Source organism: Tarenaya hassleriana, unplaced genomic scaffold (genome assembly GCF_000463585.1).
Source record: "Tarenaya hassleriana unplaced genomic scaffold, ASM46358v1 Cleome67, whole genome shotgun sequence".
Taxonomy (NCBI): domain Eukaryota; kingdom Viridiplantae; phylum Streptophyta; class Magnoliopsida; order Brassicales; family Cleomaceae; genus Tarenaya; species Tarenaya hassleriana.
This window is the reverse complement of record NW_010969242.1, coordinates 262676-282768: the sequence shown is the minus strand read 5'-3', so window position 1 is coordinate 282768 and position 20093 is coordinate 262676. Positions and strand designations below refer to the sequence as shown.

Genomic DNA, 20093 nt, shown 5'->3' with positions numbered 1-20093 from the left:
TATAACCCTGTCGACCCTGTAGGTGAGAGAGGCGTTCTTCCTCTCACAATACCACCATCAGCCTGAGTTCATGCACGGTCTAGCTAATGACCATAACGAAGCGCTTCTCGGGAGGCAACCCGGGGTTTTTGTTTTGTTTTTGAGATGTTGTTTGGGTTTTAGACTTTTCTTTTTGGATTTGGGAGCCTACATGGTGTTTTCCCTCGGGTACAGGGACATAGAACTTGATTTGCAGGTCGTCGAGCGTAGAAACGGAGTTCAGATCGTGTCACAGAGTTCTGACTCGACCGATCAACTCGCGAAGGACGAATCGGCATAAGGTAAACTAACTCGACCGAGTCAAGAGTTGGCTCGGTCCGAGTCAAAGTTTCGAAACCCTACTTACCCCGCTCAGCCGTTTTCTTCCCCATTTTTTTCCCTTTTCGCGAAAAAACCACTCTTCACTCGGTCTCTATCACCCCGAGTCGCCTCCACCGATTTCGCAGTCTAAATCCGTACGGTATGTGTCCCCTCACTTATATTTTGTAGCTTATTGACGATTCATACCTATTTCGCCAAGATTTACGCATATTTATTCCGGAATTGCGAAAGATTTTTGGGTTGAGAGCGAGATTTGTGATTTTCACAAAATCAGTAAGTTTTTATGAGTTTTTGAGTGATTAGGACACAGATCTTTGCACATACATGCCTATTCTTGATTACCCATGAGTTTTTTCGGTTGATTTCGGCGATTTCGGGGGTTTTGAGCGCAGCTTTTCGTCTGGCAGAACGAACAGCGTTCTGACTCGGTCCGAGTCAAAGTTTTGACTCGACCGAAGCGAAACGCGGAATTCCAATGACGAACACGTGTTGACTCAGTCCGAGTCACATGTTGACTCGACCGAGGCAACATCCATTACATTGACAGCACGTTCTGACTCGACCGAGGCTGCGTCTTTATTGCTACGAATTGTCGAAACTGCCCTCACACAGAAAGCCCACTTACTTGTGGAATGACAAACATGTTCATATTTATCTGCTGGATAAAATAAATGGAATGCGAGGTATGTTTTACGTGGAGATTGAAGAGGCACATGTGAAAGGTGAATATGAGCAAAATGTTGAAGCGCAACCTGTAATTCATGCTGATGGAAGTGTTGTTGGAGGAAATGGAAGACAGAATATGGTAGATTATGAGGATTGTGTTTTATTGAGCCCTAATTTTAAGAGTAAAGTTGGGAGTAATAATGTGGCTGAAGTTATACATCTTTCTGATAGTGAACATTCAAGTGATTGTGGAGAAGTTAGAGTGACTGAATGTGATGGTGTTAGGGCTGATGATGGTGGTGGTGATTGAATATAACAATTGGACATGAGTTCAGCAATAAAGACGCAGCACAAGAATATGTTCGAAAGGATGCAGCAATGGCTCGTTTCAGTTATATTACACTGAAGTCTTCTAAGAAATTGTGGGAGATCAGATGTAAATTTGCTGGATCGGGGTGTAATTGGAAGTTACGTACGACATTGATCTCAAACTCGAAACGTTGGAGTGTAAGAAAACACAATCATATTCATAGTTGCAAGCCCGTATCAGAATCAAGTGAAACTATGAAAGGTACAAAGAAATTGGTTAGAGATTATTTGAAGGAAGAATTTCCCGGTAAACTCGATTGTACTCCTTCAGCAAATGAAATAATAGACCGTGTGAAATCCAAATACGGCACAACTGTAATGTATTTGACAGCATTATGAGACAAACACATAGCTGAAAGTGAGATTCGATGTGATCCTATTGAGCATTTTAGGAAACTTTCCGGGTGGTTGTATATGCTGCAAAAGAGAAATCCCGAAACAATTGTAAGTCTTGAGTTGGACAAAGATGAGAAAAGCTTCAAATACCTCTTCATTGCATTGGGTGCAGCGGTAAGAGGATGGAACTACTTGCGTAAAGTTGTTGCTATTGATGCAACCTTTTTGACAGGTCAGTACAAAGGCACATTGGTCGTTGCAACTGCACAAGACGGTGACCACCACCAATATCCGTTAGCCTGGGGTATAATCGACAGAGAAAAAGATGCATCATGGAGGTGGTTTATAGAAAAGTTAACAATGGCAATCTCAGATGGACATGATGTCGTCGTTACAGAAGCATAATAAAGGCCGTCAGAGAAGTGTACAAAGAAGCTGGCCATGGATTTTGTGCGAGGCACATAGCGCAGAATTTGAAAGTGAAGGTTAATCGAGGCATGGAAAGAAAGAGTTCAAGAGGTGAAACTGTCGCTGAAAGATTCTTCAGATGCACGGAAGCTTATACATTGCAAGAGTTTGAAGACATATTTAATGATCTAAAGAACATGTAAGAGTTTTCTAACCATTATTATCAATTGATTGATTCTGGACCAAGGGACCATGGGACCATGGGACCGTGTGACCATGGGACTATGGGACCGTGTGACCGTGGGACTGTGGGACCATGTCACCTTGTGCACTGTGATCTTGTGACCATTTGATTTTTGTGTAGGTATCCAAAAGTGGATGAATATATGCAGAAAGAAGAACTTGACCCAGAGAAGTGGGCGAGATGTAAATTTAAGCGAGAACGGTATAACTTATTGACTACAAATGGGGCCGAATCAATCAACTCTGTGTTGAAGAAAGCTAAAAGATTTCTGGTGCTAGGGACGTTGCTTGACATTTATCTTTCAAAGACAGTGGAATGGTTCGATAGGCATAGAGTGGAAGCAGAATCTGCCGATGATTCTCAAAATCTGACACCGCATGTTGATAAAGTGTTACATGCGCGATACGAGATGACATGTACATATGAGGTTACTATGTTGAACTCTAATACAGAGGAGTTTGAGGTGAGGGATGAAAATGGTAGAAAACACTTGGTCAGCATTGCACATAGAACGTGCAGTTGCAGAGTATTTGATATCGACAAGATCCCATGCAGTCATGCCATGGCAGCAGTTCATAAGGTTGGTAAATCGAGTATTATACCAAATTTATGTTCTCCATGTTATCTGCGAGAGACATGGCGTCTTGCTTATCAAGAAACAGTTTATCCGGTCCCCGATTGTTGTGAATGGAGCATCGATGACCCAAATATTGCAAATCTTATGGTTTTGCCGCCTATACAAAATCGGTTTCCTGGTCCCGGTGAAGCCCGAAAGAAAATCTATTGTGCAACACGAGCATCAACATCAACAATTTTCGGATAGAATGCTTAATGAAAATTGAACTATGTATTTGTACAATAATGTTGTTATGTATAATGTATAATGTTGAAATTTGTTATTATAATGGCGGAGAAGTAGGATCGAACTTTGCATAATGTTGTTATGTACTTGTTAAAATATGTGTATAATATTGTTATGTATTTGTTAAAATATTTCTGAATTAATTAATTTGTCTGAAAATTTTAAATGTATTCGTGTAATCATTTTAAAAGTATTCGTGTAACTGATTAGATAAGTTTTCATATAAATAATCGTTGTGACCTATTGTGACCTGCATGTGACCTATGTGACCCGAGTGCAATTTTGCACTATGTGACCATTGTGACCGACTGTGACCTGTGACCAAGTGACGAAGATAATTATAAACCAAATCTTGATTTTTTAGTTTTGGCATAGTTAATCAGAGTTTATATAGCAAATATATAGTGCGTATAACAAAATTACAAAACATTATGACAGATTTGTAATGCAAATACACCAAAATTGTCAAAAGTGTTCATGAAACAAAGAACACTTAAGGAGCACATATGTGAGGATAACTTTGGAATCCAAAATTGTAATAAATATTATTTTATAGTTAAATATACTGTAAAAGTCAGTTTCAGAGGTGTAAAAAGCATTATCATTGACTACTTTTAAAAAATGAACTAAATCGACCCATTATGACCCACTGTGATCCATTGTGACCGAAATGTATTATGGGACCCACATAAAAACTTTCAAAAGAATATGTGTTTTCTGAGTTTTCGTGGACCCCATTTTGACTATTCAACGTAATGTGTAGTTTTTTCGATGGTTTTTTCTTTAATATTTTTCCTCCACAAAATTTCGCACCAAAATGTTTTCCCTCCAAAATTTTCATCCAAAAAAAAATCCCTCAAAATATTAAACATGCTAAATAAACAAACTCCATAACTAAACGTTCATAACTTAGAGTAACTTAGAGTTTAACCACCAAACAAAATGAGGTAATGGTAATCATGATTCGGTTCAAATCCAACAAAAAATAACAAGATTAAAATAAAAGTTCAAGATTTGCGCTTCTGCTTCTTCTTCTTCTCAGCACAGCCTGCTGAAAATATATAAGCTGCCACCTGCTCACGGATCTTTGTGATATTGTCGTCACATATCAATGGGCACAACTTGTGTTCTTGACCAAGACAAATCGCGTCGACATACTTTACCGCGAAAACACCGCAATCAGAACCGCTAGCATTTTGCGGCAGTCCTTCCACATACTCAACGTCAAGTACATCGCCGTCTGAGAATGCCTCTGATCCAGCCAAGATACATGCCTTCGGAATGGCATGATTTAACTGTTGAACTACTTTTTCTACGTTTTCTCGAGCTGTCGATTGACAATCATAAACCTGGAGCACTTTTTCGTCGTAATAACTTTAATGGTGACCCAATGGCAGCGTACTTGATCGCTTTCGGCTGATGGAATGCTGACAACACTTACAAATCCATCAGAGCTGATCAACGGTGTCCCAGCACACCCAATTGGAAGTTTTCCATTGAAGTAGGATTCGAGATCGCCCAAAGTAGTCAGGTCTCCAGAGTTTTCCCACCGCTACAAGCATTCCGGGAACATAGTATCACTTACCATGTAGTTGCTCCTTATATAGGTCACAGGATTCTTTAAAACATGGATGCGTAGCTCATACATTGCCTCTCTCATGTGCTAAAAACAACAACAACAAATATCAACAAATATTATGATATAAACCTTACTATAGTGGGACCATGGGACCATGAAATCACATATAAGAGGTGGAAAAGTGTAAATGATGTAAACTTACAATATCTGCAAGCCATCTTCCGACTTGTATGAGCTCATCCCAGAAATTTGCCATCCTTGTTACATCAAGGGCAGACATCCATAAACGCTCTTCTCGTGGTTTTTTCATAAAGTTCCTTAAAGCCTCGACTTGTGGACTAGCTGATTCAACAAATGATTGATTTCGGATTGGAAAACCGTTACTGTGAACCCGATCTGGAATCCATACGAACTCCTGCCCTTCATCCGATGAAGGTGGGTCTCCTTTCTCTGTTGCAGCCTCAGCAACATCTTCTTCAGCCTCAGCAACTGTATCCTTAACCTCAGCAACATCTTCTTCAGCCTCAACAATTGTATCCTCAACCTCAGCAACATCTTCTTTCACCTGGGTTTTTTTCCCTCTACCTCTTCCTCATCCCTTGCCTCTGCCCGTACTTCTCCCTCTTTCCATACCTCTGCCTCTCCCTCTGCCTCTCCCTCTCCCTCTGCCTACTACTGCGATGGACCGAGTTCTTTTCGCCGGTGGACCACTTGAGATTGGTTCTACGAAGGGGCTTCTTTTGGAGGGTTCATCAAAAACTTTCCTTTTATTTTTTGTCATCAAAGGTGCATCAGAAGAGTCAGGTACAAGTTCTTTCAAGGGAGTTTGACCTTCAGATGGCAGTTCAGTGGCATTAGGACCTTCAGTTACATTGGTTTCAACAACTTCCATTGTTTCATCAGATTTGTCTGCCCCATCAGATTTATCTTCATCGTCAGCAAACTCATCTTCATCCTCACCGGATGGAGCAGAGGATTCTTTGTATGCCTCTTCATCATTCTTTTCATCGTTGTCGTCATCATCCTTGCCATCATCGCTGTCACTATCTTCTTCAGATTCGTCCTCGTCCTCATCATTCTTCCCTCCAGAACCTTCTCCCTTATCAAGGGTCCCCTCGACATGTGCTGAACATAAAGCAAATAATATAATCAGTTTAAAGCATGACCATGTGACTCTGTGACCATGTGACTCTGTGACCATGATAACATGATGAAATGGTCGAATACTTACTTGCTGTTTCTGCGTTCCCGCCATCATCGTTGTCACTTTCTTCTTCAGATTCATCTTCCTCCTCATCATCCTTCCCTCCAGAATCTTCTCCCTCATCAAGGGTCCCCTCGACATGTGCTGAATATAAATCAAATAATACAATCAGTTTAAAGCATGACCATGTGACCATGTGACCATGAGACTCTGTGACCATGTGATCATGAGGCTAAGTGATCATGTGACAAGATAACATGATGGAATGCTCGGATACTTACTTGCTGCTTCTGACTCTCCATCTTTCTCCTTTGGTAAGGACTCTTTGTCCTTAGATGAGGTGTCCTTCTCCTGATGCTTTGTCTTCTCTTGTTGAGGTCCAAAAGAAGTCATATCATCTCGAGCTCTCAACTCATACAGATCAAAATCCTGATCATAATATTCATTTGTTCCGACAGAACCTACAGGACTTGTCCTCCTTCCCTCTTTGTCTATCAGATTGTGATGCTCAGGTTTGTTCGCTGTAACCGAAAGGAGATCGGCATCCTTTAAAAGGACTCTCATAGCGTCAATTACTCTGGTCTCGACAGCATCAATTATTCTCGTCTCGATAGCTTTTATTTCCAGCATCAAATCCCTCCTAAGTGCTTCCAGATTTGAGATTCCCGTCCCTCCCCGTATATTTTGGTAGCGTTGTTGTTGTTGTTGTTGTTGTACCTGTTGTTGTTCTCGTTGTTGTTGTTGTTCTCGTTCTTCTCTATCTTCTCGCTCTTTTTCTTCTTCTTCTTCTTCTTCTTCTTCTTCTTCTTCTTCTTCTTCTTCTTCTTCTTCTTCTTCTTCTTCTTCTTCTTCTTCTTCTTCTTCTTCTTCTTCTTCTTCTTCTTCTTCTTCATCCTCTCCGTCTATCAAAACTTTACCCTTCATTTTCTTTTTCAGAGACTTTCTGGAACGAATTTCCGATTCATGAATCCTCTTCCAGTATACGCTTTCCGGGTTCTTCTCTAGATATTTCATCCAAGTGATCACTTTTTCATTTGTACTTCTCTCGTACTCCTCTAGATCATAAAGCAGTGCTTCTTCACTCTCTTCTTTCTTGAGTACACTTTTGATTCCCTGAAAACAAATGTTAATCATTGTTACTAAAACTGAAACATGGGACCATGGGACCAAGTGACCATGAGACCAAGGGACCAAGGGATCATGGGACTATGGACCAAGGGACCAAGTGACCATGTGAGTACCTCTGATCCGATGCCAATCTTGTTTATCAATGTACTGAAGCTCCATCTGACATTTTGTTTCATTGACTTCTTACACATTCTGGGACACGTCGAATCCGCATCTTCAATGTCTTTGTACCATCCATTGGTATCCAAGCTCAAGATACATTCGAAAGGCAGCAACTGCAATGCAACATTTAAATATTATATCACACCACAAATAACAAATAATATAACAACTTTCAAATAAAATATACAGCAAAACAATAACTTACCATAAGCGGTATTATAAACCCCCGACAATGCCACTTAGTCTTTGGTGTTCCACTCATGAAGATCTTTCGTATTTGATCAATGATTTTTTCGAATGTATAACGTCCCCAGGGAAATTTTTCACAAAAATCCAAATCATTAACCATGTCTACCAAATCATGGTTTATGTGATCATCTGTTGTACCATGATCTAGGACTCCTCCAAGTAACATCACAATTGCCAGTTTCTTCCGGTCGGCAACCCTATGAGTAGATGTCTTCTCTAGTTGCCTGAGCACACTTTGTTTAGTCACCTTTCCTTTTCCAAATGTCTTAACTCTAAAGTGACCTTTTCTCTTATACTCTCACCCTCCCGGATATTCACCGCACTTTAATCCGCATATTAGTGTGTGCTCGATGATCGAGTATCTGATTGGTACACCATTATAGACAAACCACATCTCTTTATCATCACCGACCCTCACTGCATGATTTATCAGATATGCCACAGGCGCCATTTTCAAGGTGTCTTCAAATTGGACATGGAATAAATGTTGAAACTGCGACTCGTTCTTAAAGTACAGCCACTCTTCCGCTGTTAATAGATCTTTCAATTTTTTCAATGTCTCCGACAGATAGCATCTAGTATTTATCCTCGGACATAAATGAATTTCCTCCATTTTGAAGTAATATGGCACCTGTAAAACATCAAAAATTTAACACACCATGCAATATAAACAAGCCTATGACCTGTGATCTAGTCACCTGTAATCCAGTGACCTGTGACCTACACGAACATATAATTGTGTGACCTGGGACCATGTGAACTATGACTCTATGACCTATAACCGACATGTGATGTTGTGACCATACCACCATGTGACTCTGTAACCTATAACAACATATGACGTTGTGACCATACCACCATGTGACTCTGTGGCCTATGACAACTTGTGACGCTGTGACCATACCACCTTGTCACCTACACAAATCACCATGCAATCCATACATCTATAATCCGATTTAAAGGTAATTGTAACTCTTTTCTCAGTCCTAAATCACAATGTCTCTAATCAGTTTGAAAAATCTCTACTGATTTCAGAAACCCCAAATCACAATGTCACTCATTTCACATGACAACTAATTACGTCGCTTACAGATTTTAGAAACCCAAAACCCTTCCGTCTACTTCGCGATGTGCAAAATTTCAGAAACCCAAACCTTAAATCTCTACTTATAGATTCCGAAATCGATACTTCAACTAAACAACAACCAAAATCCAACCGGAAGATGATGGTGGAGTTCATTTAACCTACCGTCTGTCCTTTTAACTCCGAAATTTGCAGACGATCCTCATTTTCGGAGGAAGAAGATGATGCAGACGACTGTACCGAAGATTCTACAACCATTTTCTTCCCTTTCGTCATGTCTTCCACAAATCTCCACTCGAATCTAGCCGCAAACAGAAATTTCGACACAGAGAGAAGAAGAGGAGAAACCGAAATTGGCTCAGGCGAAAATGCAGAACAAATCGGAGGTTTTAGAGAGAGAATTGAGTTAGAGGTCTTTTACCTTTAGAGAGAGAGAGTTAATTTCGAAACTGAAGAAAACGTGGGAGAGAGAGTGTGGCATGCCAAGGGTAACGCTGTCTTTCCATTTAATTTCATGGTTTTTTTGTCTTTTTGTTTTGTTCAGTAATTTTTTTTTTCGAGTGTAAACTCAGAAGTATATGTAGCGGTCAAAGGATATAACAGATATATTGCCTGTTAAAGACTTAGGGAGATTGGATTGACCAATACATTGACTCTAACCACACCCTCTGTCTTCTTCAGCAACATGTCTCCTCTCCATATCAAATACACTTCCTCTTTCCTCAAACAAATATATTAAAAATTATTGAAATCAAACCCCAAATATGTCTTTGCATTGAAAATTTTCCTACTTTGTAACTTTAAAAATCAAAACCTAATGTTACCCATGTGGCATTGTTTACTATACAACTATTTAATTTTCTGGATTTTTTATATATTATTTTTTGAGGGTTTTTTTTGGAAAAATTAGGGGAAGAAGATTTAAGATTATAAAAAGAATCAATAAAAAAAAGACGGGAAAGAAGACCTGATGGATGGAGGGACGGAAGATGAAGACTTTGTTGGAGGATTGTAGATTTTCTTTTTTGTTTTAAGCGTGTATATATATATTGCAATAGTTGTTATTTTTATATTTAGATTTTTTTGTTTTAAAAAAACTGTATGGTTCTATTATATCTATTTAAAAAAAAAATTGTTTAAAGACATACTTAACACATACAAGTCATATGAAAGTTGCTGTTGAATATGATGTCAAATAGAGATTTGTTTGGGTTTTCACCGCTACAAACGAAGGACCGACAACCAGTGGATATCCGGTTACTCAAGATCTATTATGGCCAGAGCGATTCCGGTTTTTTTTCTTACACTTTGTAAGTTCAGAAATTTTTAGAAATTTTTCCTTATATTGAAAAAAAGTTATAAATGAAACCACAAAAGGACGCCGTATACAAGATAACAACGTACACACATGATCTACAACAAAATACATACATGTTTTGCGGCCATCGTTTATTTTATAATGAAATCACAAATCTCATGGCCTCTAAACCCAATAGGCAAATATTAAATTGGGGCCGAAGAGGTTTTATGATAACTGTTGGGCTTAATATTAAATTATAGATGAGAAATTGGACTTCAAGGCCCAACAATCTCTTCCTATTTTTTTTTAAAAAAAAATAATTTCCCATAATATCAATAAAACTAAACGACAAGAGTTTAATTAGTTAAGCACTAAACTAATCCCAACGAAAATAGAGACTCCTTGATGAAATTGGAAAATCTAAAATCCATTTTTCCTTGGGACAAGTAGTAAGGGCGCTTATATATACCCCAAGCCATTCATTCCCTCTCTCACTTTTCACACGTCTTTTTTTCCGCTCTCAAGCTCTTCTCGTCTCTCCCCACAGAAACCCTAACCCGTTCTGACGTGATCATGGTCGAACCTGGCACATCTATTTGGAGGGAATTCGGCGAAGAGGACAGATCATGGATGTCAGAGATCAATGATCTGAACTCATGGAACGTCGAGCCGCTGTTCCAGGTCTTCGTGTCATTGTGCTCTGACCCCGATTGGGACGGTGACTTCACCGTAACTACCGATTCTCGCGACTTATCGAACCAGGCAGAGGAAGAACTTCCCGACAGGAAAGAGCCATCTGTATCGTTGCTTGGCCAACAGGAAATCGTGAAGAGACCGTGGGTCGGAAAGATGATCGAGCTTTTCTGGCCTGAGTTGATGGAGATATACGAAGAGAGATACGGCATGCACAATGGTAGCGGTCGAGAGGGAGGAGGAGAAGAAACCGAAGCCATGGGTCCGAAGAAGATAATTTAGTCGAGTTCCTATTGGTTGCTTTAGTTATTTAGGGTTTTTTTTATTAATTTCATGTCTTTTTACGAAATCGGAGCTCTTTTGTATGAATACTCCACTGATTATCATCAAGTATGTAATGTGATTCGCAATATATCCATTTGATAAACATATCCATTGATTATCAAGCCTGTAATCGAGTCGTATGTTGTTTTTTTTTTGGAAAGACTCTTGCTGATGCAGAGGGTCTTGGTTCGGATGGGAGATGGGATTAGGAGTTGGATCAAAATAGAAAGCGCAGTGCATCGGAAGTACACGAGTCATGAGAGCTTCAATTCTCATACGAGGTTTATTACAACTTCTTTTTTCCTGTGATTTAGTTGAATGATAAATTTTCAGATTATAAAAAAAAATATTTACCAGCGTATATCTTTATAGATTTATTTATATATAAATATTTCAGATAAAAGCTCTACTAAATATTTTTGGTATTCTTCTAAATCTTATCAACAAAATCTTAGTATATATCATGACTGTTTTTAATACATTAATACAAAGTTGAGAATTAAAAAGAAATATAGACGACCAAATAAAGAAGGAAATATGTATATATATATATATATAATCACAATAATATTAACATGTAATCCCTGTACGACTGCACCAAACATTGACTTCATCCTAGTTTATGACTTAATCCGTATTTGGAAAACCTAACGTTTTTTTTTGTCAAAGGTTGGTATTTCATTAACTTTCAAAACTGTACATGTAGACGTTTTATCCGACGAAAATAACGTCCATCCCCGCCGATCTCCGGTGGCTCGCACGGTGGCCGCCCAGGGCTTGGAAAGAGGTGAACGCCTTGTTGCACGTCTTGCATGTGAAGACGCGACCTCCGACGACGTCGTCGTTTCGGTTCGACGTAGAGTTGGACAGAAGAATCAAGGAGAAGGTCAATAAAGTCTTTGCAGAATCTTCAAAACAAAAATTCAATTATCCATAGAAGACCCTTACCCCATCAAACTAACATTTCATATTACCTTTCGTTAAAACCTTAACTGTTTCTATCAATTTTGTTAGGTCCCTTTCAAATTCACAAGAATTAACGTAAATATCAATAGAAAAGCTATCTATCAGATTCTAACGATATTTGTTAAAAATTAAAACGTTAATATAGTCACATTGAAATTTATATATTTACTTTAAATTTGTAAGTTAATATATTTTTCTATTAATATTATAATATTTTGTATAGTTTTTATGTTTTTTACATAAAAGAAAGCTTTTGATTCTTTAAATAATAAATAAAACCACTATATTATTGATAGTATATTAAAAAATAACTATTTCAAAAATAATTTTATTGGAGAATATGAATTATTTTTATAATTTATTCTTTCTCGTAGATTCTACTATTATTTTGCTGGACAACCGAAGATAAATAAAATGAAATAGGTAAATAGTCGAATAGAAATAAATATTAAATATTTCCTATTGACTACAATAGAATTTGTGATTAGACTGTTTGGTTGTAACTCTGAAAAAATAAATGAATATTAAAGATAAATCGGTCGAATGGAAAGGTTTAAATTGATATCACTAATCGATTCTCTGTACCGGTTATGCTTTCTGGCGGGTGGTGGCGGTTGAAAAACTGAATGGTTAAACCGCAGATAAACGCAATCGCTATCAAACTTGAAGAATCAAAACGCAGATTTTTTGGTGCGTTTTATTAGCGTTTTCCAGCGGTTTAATCAAAAGACCAAAATACCCTTAATGAAAATTAAAAAAGCCCTAATTCTCTCCATTCTCTCTCACATGAACGACGATTTAACTGTAACTCTTCTCTTCTTCTAGGTCTAGGGCTTTATCTTCGCTAGAATCTCCCGGAAGCTCACCGAAAACTCGTCGGACATCATCAACCTTATTGTCTCTAGGTATGTCTGTTTGAATCCTATGGTTTCTTTTCTATGATTTGTTTTCCTTTTCCTCGATTTCTCCTTGTAACAAAAACAGATCGATTCTTTTCTCCGATTCTGTAGCAAATTCCGGTGCTCTCAAATCTGCCCTCCAAGTGTTCGATCAAATCCCGGAACCAGATTTGGGATTATTACTAGATTTTGGATTCATGGAAATGTGTGAGATATGGGGTTGTATCAAATGTGTACGTAAGGAATACTTTGATTAACTTTCACGCCAAATGTGGCGAGTAAGATATCGCAAACGGACTCTTTGATGATTCTGCGAAAGCTCACATTGCTACTTGGTCTGCTTGAATCGCTGGGTATGCTGAGAGAGGGAAGTTGGGGGAAGCAAGGGCTTTTTCATTTTAGTTATCGTTTGTACAAAATAATATATATTTTGTTGATGATTTTGTTTAGTATTATATTTTAAGTTTAATTTTTTATATTACAATTTGAGTTAAAAAAATATTATCATGATTATATAATTTTTAGATTTATCAATGATTATTTTTAATATTTTTATGATAAAATTATTTTTTAATTAAATAAAAATTAAATTTATGAAATTTATATTTTAAAATATAAATTTATTATAAGTTATATAAAATATTTTTTTCAAATGATAATATAAAAATTAAATATAATAATTTAAAAAATTATCTTATAATCATGTCTTTTTTGGTAATTTACAACAAAACATAATCGCAATCGTTTATAACCATTTACTTTTAATCGCAACGAACCTCAATTGTCACCAACAACCATTTACCAACCAGTCACTACGAATCGCCCATAACCGCTACCAAACTTTTTGAAAACGCTATCAACCGCAACCGCAACCGCAACCGCAACCGCAAACGCAGCGGTACAACCAGTCGGACCCTAAGTCTTTTTTTGCTCAATTTTTATACTTGAAAGATTTAAATAATGAATTTTAAGTATTAAGATTAAATTTTAGTAAATTATAAAATTTAGGATTTTTTGTCGTTTGTACCAAAAGAAAAATACGATATGTAAAATATAAGAATATGATTGGATATGCAACTTCTCCATTATTGAAACTCATAACCAACAACCCAAAGATGATAATAACATTACACAAAACAAAATAGATTATATACATACACAACTCTTTTTTCATGTTTAAAGAGAAATCTACAATGTAATACTCCGTGAATTTCTCATTTCCCAAACCGAGCCGTAGGAGACTCTTAAGGTGCCGGAAAACGGCTCTAGAATCTAGCATCAAACCTATCCTGAGCTAATCCAAAGGTTTGGGCCGAACCAAACGAAGAAAAGAGTCTGGGAACTATCCAGACCGACCGGTCTTGGTGGAGACCGACCGGTCTGCACACCTAGACCGACCGGTCTAGTCAAAGATAAAACCAGGTTTCGTCCCGGCTTCTTCCTCCTTCCAGCGGCCGCCACTCCTGCTTCGCCATGCCGCCGCTTTTTCTCTTCGTTTGCCGCCTCCTGCTTCCTCTGGGACACGAAATCACGCCTAAGTCTGTCCATTCTTCATTCGAAATCAACCGAAAAACACAAGAAACAACTCTAGGAGACCGAAGCAACAAAGCCCAACGCTCAAAATTAACATAGGTGAGTGTTTTTGGATTGGATTCGAAAACGGTAATCAAATTGAAAATGGAGATTTATATGTTTTGAGTGTGATTCATGCGTGTTTGACATTAGATTTGAATTCTTAATGTTGTAAGGATCATTTTGGGCTATAGTTGGGTGGATTTGGTGCAAAAATTCAGAGTTCGACATCTTAGTATGCCTAGACCGATCGGACTAAGCCTGGTCCATCCTGTCTAGGGTTTGCAGGTGTCGCAAGGAAGAGGATGACCCAGAGGTCTAGACCGACCGGTCTGGCGAGCCAGACCATCCGATCTAGGTACCCCGGTCCGAATGGACTGAAGACCTGGTCCGATCGGACCAGGTTTTGGTCAGCGGTCAACGTAACCACCCAGATGACCAGTCCACTCTATAGACCGACCGGTCCAGGTCTCTTTTCCCCATTCCCTGATTTGTTTCCTTGGATCAAACGAGATCCGACGGTCTCAGACCCACGTTTGACCACTCTAACATGGAACCTTAACAGAATCCTTTCACATTAAGTAAAACCCTCGAGACGAGTTGAATTGGTAATCCGGAATGGTCGGAATCCAATTTGATCGGACCAAAGGATAAAAGAATAAAATAAACGTGAATAGTAATGAATACTAGAACGATGAGCTAAGACGTGTGTATGTGTGATTAGTACAAACTTTCACATGAATGCTTGTGATTGGGGATTTGGGTAGTTGACATGACGTGATACTTTAATTTGAAGGGTTGGAGTCACGTTGAGCGTGTGTTTGTAGTCGGAGATTGAGATGATATCATGATGATTGTTTGTTTAAGATCTCCTCTTTATGGCACTTGATCCGTGTCAAGTTTCATATTGAAGAGATATGATTGTGATTGGTCGCCTATGGGCAGAGATTGGAGCCGATGATGCACATGGTAGTCTCGTGTGGTTCAGACTATCACGGGTTGAGAAAATCTTATGGTTACTCTATGACTACGCCGACATTCCACCTGCTATGGAACGAGTTCAGGAGTGATTCTCGGCAAAGACTGGCATACATATTTATCTGTGACTCGGGATTGAGAGATTCTCCTGATGAGGTTATGTGGAATTACTTTAAAAGACCTGGACTCGGGTCTGATGAGCATTTATGTGGCGGATGGCTGACGAGAGGTTGTCGGTTGATGACTGACTTCGCTCGATATAGTCGGTGGTGGCCTGAGGAGGCATCTGACGCTATTGTATCGAGAGGTAACATCGATATCAGAGGAGATGGTTGATGTGATATGTTTTAATGAAGTGTTGGGTCTGGTTTGTTGTATTTTTATTATTCTAGTTTAGGCCGAGGACTGTGAGGGGATTGTGCGTTACACATGGAGAATTCTTACCTACGCGTGTGATGCATCCGTAGAGATGATTTGACGGTTTTCGGTATTACTGATAAACCCGATGGGTCGAGCTATGACTTGTGTATGTCCTGGACTGGCGATAACAGATCCGCATGTTATCCTATGTGTGTGATGCACATAGAGATGATTTGACGGTTGATGTCTGATGACTTCTCATCCGGACTGATTGTGGTTTTAATATGGGCTATTATTGGTTGAATTAGAATCCATCACATGGCATGTTATGTATATATATTATATGTGTATATATATTGCTTTTGATTGTCCATTTGCAATTTGAGTACGATTTTCGGGTTTAACCCGAAGCACTCAATAAGCATGTAGCTTGTGGACGTTGTTATGCGACGTTTCTGGCTCGTAGCAGCTCTGACAGCAGCATGACGAGGACATTGGTGACGGGTGAGACTTTTTCGGGATCATGTAATTTTCCTCTTTAGACGTGTATTGTTTTCTGTTGTATGGGCGGTGTATATCGACTCTGTATTATTTCATATTCACCGTCTTTATGTTGTGGCTTGTATACGTCTACTATAGACTTGGGTGTGTTATTTATATACATATTTTCCGTTGTGTATATTTAATATAAAAATATTTTTAAATTCCCGCATCTTTTCGGTATGTGGTTTTGATCGTCCATGTGATGCAACTCGTGGGTGGGACAGCGGGACACGGGTTACTAGCGTCACATACAAAACATATTACAATGCTATCGTGTAAATCAAGATTCAAAACTGATTCGAGATTGGAAACCACACTTCAAACAACACTTCAAATGGAGAGAGGAAAAAACTACAAATTGCGAAAAAGAAGATCTCATTAGATAAACAAAATCAGATGAATAAATTAACAATTTATTTTCTTCCATCGGAGAATTTCAAACCATTTTGCTTATTGAATCGACAAAGAAAGACACTCTTCTTCTATCAAAAGTTTCAATGGAACAAAACGATTGATAAGTGCAATTTTTTGTATTTATCATTGGATGCATCGAAAATCTCACCAAACCCATAACCAAGTTTCGAAAAGAATAGCGCAAATGAGGATATTAAACGCCATTACCACTCACACATGTTTTCTGTTGGGGACGGCGGTTGTTGACGACGGCAAAACTCCGGCAATTCGAGCGATTCCAGATAAGTACCTGAAATTAAAAGATTATTTTGTCGAGGCCTGTGAAACACAGTTTCCTTAAGTTCGATTTTCGTGCCACCTCTAAAGCTTCGAGGCTATTGGAGCACGGTCTCCCAGGATACAACGACCGCGTATTTGGAAGAAGCTTTCCAAATACCAAGCGAACTCAAAGAGAGATATGAGCAAATATGTGAATGCTTTTTTTCTCTAGAATGCTTGTTTCTTTTCTGTGTGTTTCTTATGAGCTAACCCAAGACCCCTATTTATAGTAGAGGGGAAAATCTCAAAACAAATCAATTTGAATTTCAAAATTCAAATTTGATTTTATTTTGATATTATCTCAATCTTATCTCAATCATATTTGATAGATTTTCTGCGGATTTGAATCCAATTTGAATTTGAATTTCAAATTCAAATAAGAATATTCTCTTAATATTCTGCAGATTTAAATTTATACGGACCGGGCTTCTCACGGGCTAGGCCCGTTTTGATTCTATCAAATAAACCCAAATCCAACAATCCCCCACAAGAATCAAAATAGGGCCTTGAGTTAGGTGAACCTAAATGCATCTCATGCAACTAATGCAAATGATATGCAATGCAAAATTTGCTCATCGAGAGTTTACTGTATCCGAAAAGGTAGTTTTACCTTTGAATCTTCCGTAGTGACATACTATCGGATGTACTTGCTAAACAGTGAACGCGATGTCTTGAACTATTCAGCTTTTGTATACACCAAGACAATAGTACTCACACAGCGCCCTCTCTCTCTCTCGTTAGTCCATTTGTTGCGCCCATTATGGCCCTGGGACAGCACCTGGTAAATTTCATCAAGTACTCTAGAGAATTAGCCTTTTTGTCATTCTCATAGAAGCGACCCACTTCATACTTGATATAGGAGATTTTTCTTTGAGAGTATCTCAATATACTCCACTCTCGTAGGAGATAAGAGAATCTTTAAGAGTATAAACTTCAACCTTCCCAATTTGTATCACTCTTATCATAGGAATGTGAAGAGACATCAGTCTCGAGCGATCTCATCGACCCCCCCACAATTCGGTTGTCCCATTGAACCTAACACTGGTGGTTTGTCCAGATAGGTTGGGTTGCCATCATGGTGGTTTGTCATTCTATGGGCTTTAATCCCATTCCCCTCGATAATATTTCTACCTGATCTCTGTTAAGGCCTTTGGTTAGAGGATCAGCCAAATTATCTTTTGATCTCACAAAATCAATAGATATGACACCATCTGTTAGTAATTTTCTAACAGAGTTATGTCGTCTGCGGATGTGTCGCGACTTTCCCTTATACACATGGCTTTTTGCCCTTCCTATTGCAGACTGACTATCGCAATGTATGCAAATTCCAGACATCGGCTTAGGCCATATAGGAATATTCTCAAGAAAGTTTCGAAGCCACTCAGCTTCTTCACCAGCAAGGTCTAAAGCTATAAATTCAGATTCCATAGTGGATCTTGCAATACACGTTTGCTTAGAGGATTTCCACAAAATAGCACCTCCACCAACAACGAATATATATCCACTTGTGGATTTATTCTCATTCGAATCTGATATCCAGTTCGCATCAGAATATCCTTCTAATACTGCTGGATATCTTGTATAATGCAGTCCATAATTCTCAGTATACCTTAGATATCTAAGGAGTCTAATTATGGCCTTCCAATGATCACAACTTGGATTGCTCGTATATCTACTAAGCCTATTCACGGTATTAGCAATATCCGGCCTTGTACTATTCATAAGATGCATTAAGCTTCCAATGATTCTGGAATATTCTAATTGTTGAACTCCCTCACCGTGATGTTTTTTCAAATGAGAATTAACATCAATTGGAGTTCTGGCCTCAGAATTTCCATCTCTGTCAAATCTCTCTAAGATTTGTTTTATATAATGACTTTGGGATAACGCATAACCGTCTTGTATCTTGATAATTTTCATACCAAGTATTACATCTGCTATTCCCAAGTCTTTCATGTCAAAGTGATTTGATAATATGGTTTTCGTAGCTTTAATCACCTTATCACCACTACCAGTAATGATCATATCATCTACGTAAAGACAGATAATCACAAATTCTGTCTCATTACCTTTGACATATATGCACTTGTCAACCTCGTTGACCCGAAATCCATTTGACAACATTACGCTATCAAACTTCGCATGCCATTGTTTCAGAGCTTGTTTGAGTCCATACAATGATTTCACAAGTTTACACACTTTTCCCTCTTGTCCGTGCACTCTGCACCCTTCAGGTTGAAGCATGTATACTTCTTCTTCCAGTTCACCATTTAGAAATGCAGTCTTTACATCCATCTGATGTAATTCTAGATTATGAGATATGAATACTTTTCCCTCTTGAATTTCTTGGAGTTGACATTCTTATCAATCTTCCGCTTCTTAATCCCTTTGGTCTTAGTCGTCTCAACGACATTTGCCTTGGATCCAAACTGCCCATTCATTTTAAGAATAGGTTGAGATTCCTGCCGAATTCTCACACGACGATGTAAATCCTTCAAAGACATGTCCTTAGGTTTTTGTCTCAGGTCATTCTTGAAACTCGTCCAGGAGGGAGGCAATTTTTCAATCAGAGTTGCCACCTGGAACCGTTCATTTACCATGATGTCTTCTCCCGCCAAGTTGTGGAAGATGATTTGTAATTCATCTACTTGTTCCACAACACTCCTTGTATCTACCATACGGTAGTTTAGGAGCTTTGCTACCACCATTTGTCCTTGGCTAGCCTCTTCGACCCGATATTTATGATCAATCGCTTCCCAGAGTTGCTTTGCCGTAACATATTTGGAGAAAACACCATAAAGCGAATCATCCAAACCGTTCAGCACAAAGTTCCAACACATGAAACTGTTATGTTTCCATTGTTGGTAACTGGCTAGAGATTGGGCATTACCCTCCTCTGGGATTGGTTCCTCTTCAGTGAGGTACCGTGACAACTTAAGTTGTGTTAAGAAAAACAACATCTTTTGTTGCCAGCGTTTGAAATTTTGACCCTTAAATTGTCCAGGTCTCTGACCCGGGCCGATTGGCACAATAGGAATTGACTGGTTTTCGGAGTTCGCAACAACCGAAGGCATT

General features: G+C 38.6%; 2 protein-coding genes across 2 annotated transcripts; one reads left to right on the top strand and one right to left on the bottom strand.

The window, feature by feature from the left end:
* The first annotated feature begins 1590 nt into the window (after positions 1–1590).
* LOC104800336 lies at positions 1591–3206 on the top strand. Its single transcript, XM_010523133.1, has 4 exons — positions 1591–1710; positions 1822–2069; positions 2129–2338; positions 2504–3206. The coding sequence occupies exons 1-4, from the start codon at positions 1591–1593 to the stop codon at positions 3204–3206; spliced, it is 1281 nt and encodes a 426-aa protein (XP_010521435.1).
* A 16118-nt stretch (positions 3207–19324) lies between these two features.
* Positions 19325–20092, bottom strand: LOC104800335. The gene has a single exon (XM_010523132.1). The coding sequence runs from the start codon at positions 20090–20092 to the stop codon at positions 19325–19327; it is 768 nt and encodes a 255-aa protein (XP_010521434.1).
* Position 20093: the final 1 nt, after the last annotated feature.

Coding starts and splice junctions, on each gene's coding strand:
- LOC104800336 (XM_010523133.1), top strand. CDS start 1,591: ATGAAAGGTACAAAGAAATTGGTTAGAGATTATTTGAAGGAAGAATTT. Junction 1,711..1,821: donor AATCCAAATACGGCACAACT/GTAATGTATTTG, acceptor ATGCTGCAAAAG/AGAAATCCCGAAACAATTGT. Junction 2,339..2,503: donor TTTAATGATCTAAAGAACAT/GTAAGAGTTTTC, acceptor ATTTTTGTGTAG/GTATCCAAAAGTGGATGAAT.
- LOC104800335 (XM_010523132.1), bottom strand. CDS start 20,092: ATGCCTTCGGTTGTTGCGAACTCCGAAAACCAGTCAATTCCTATTGTG.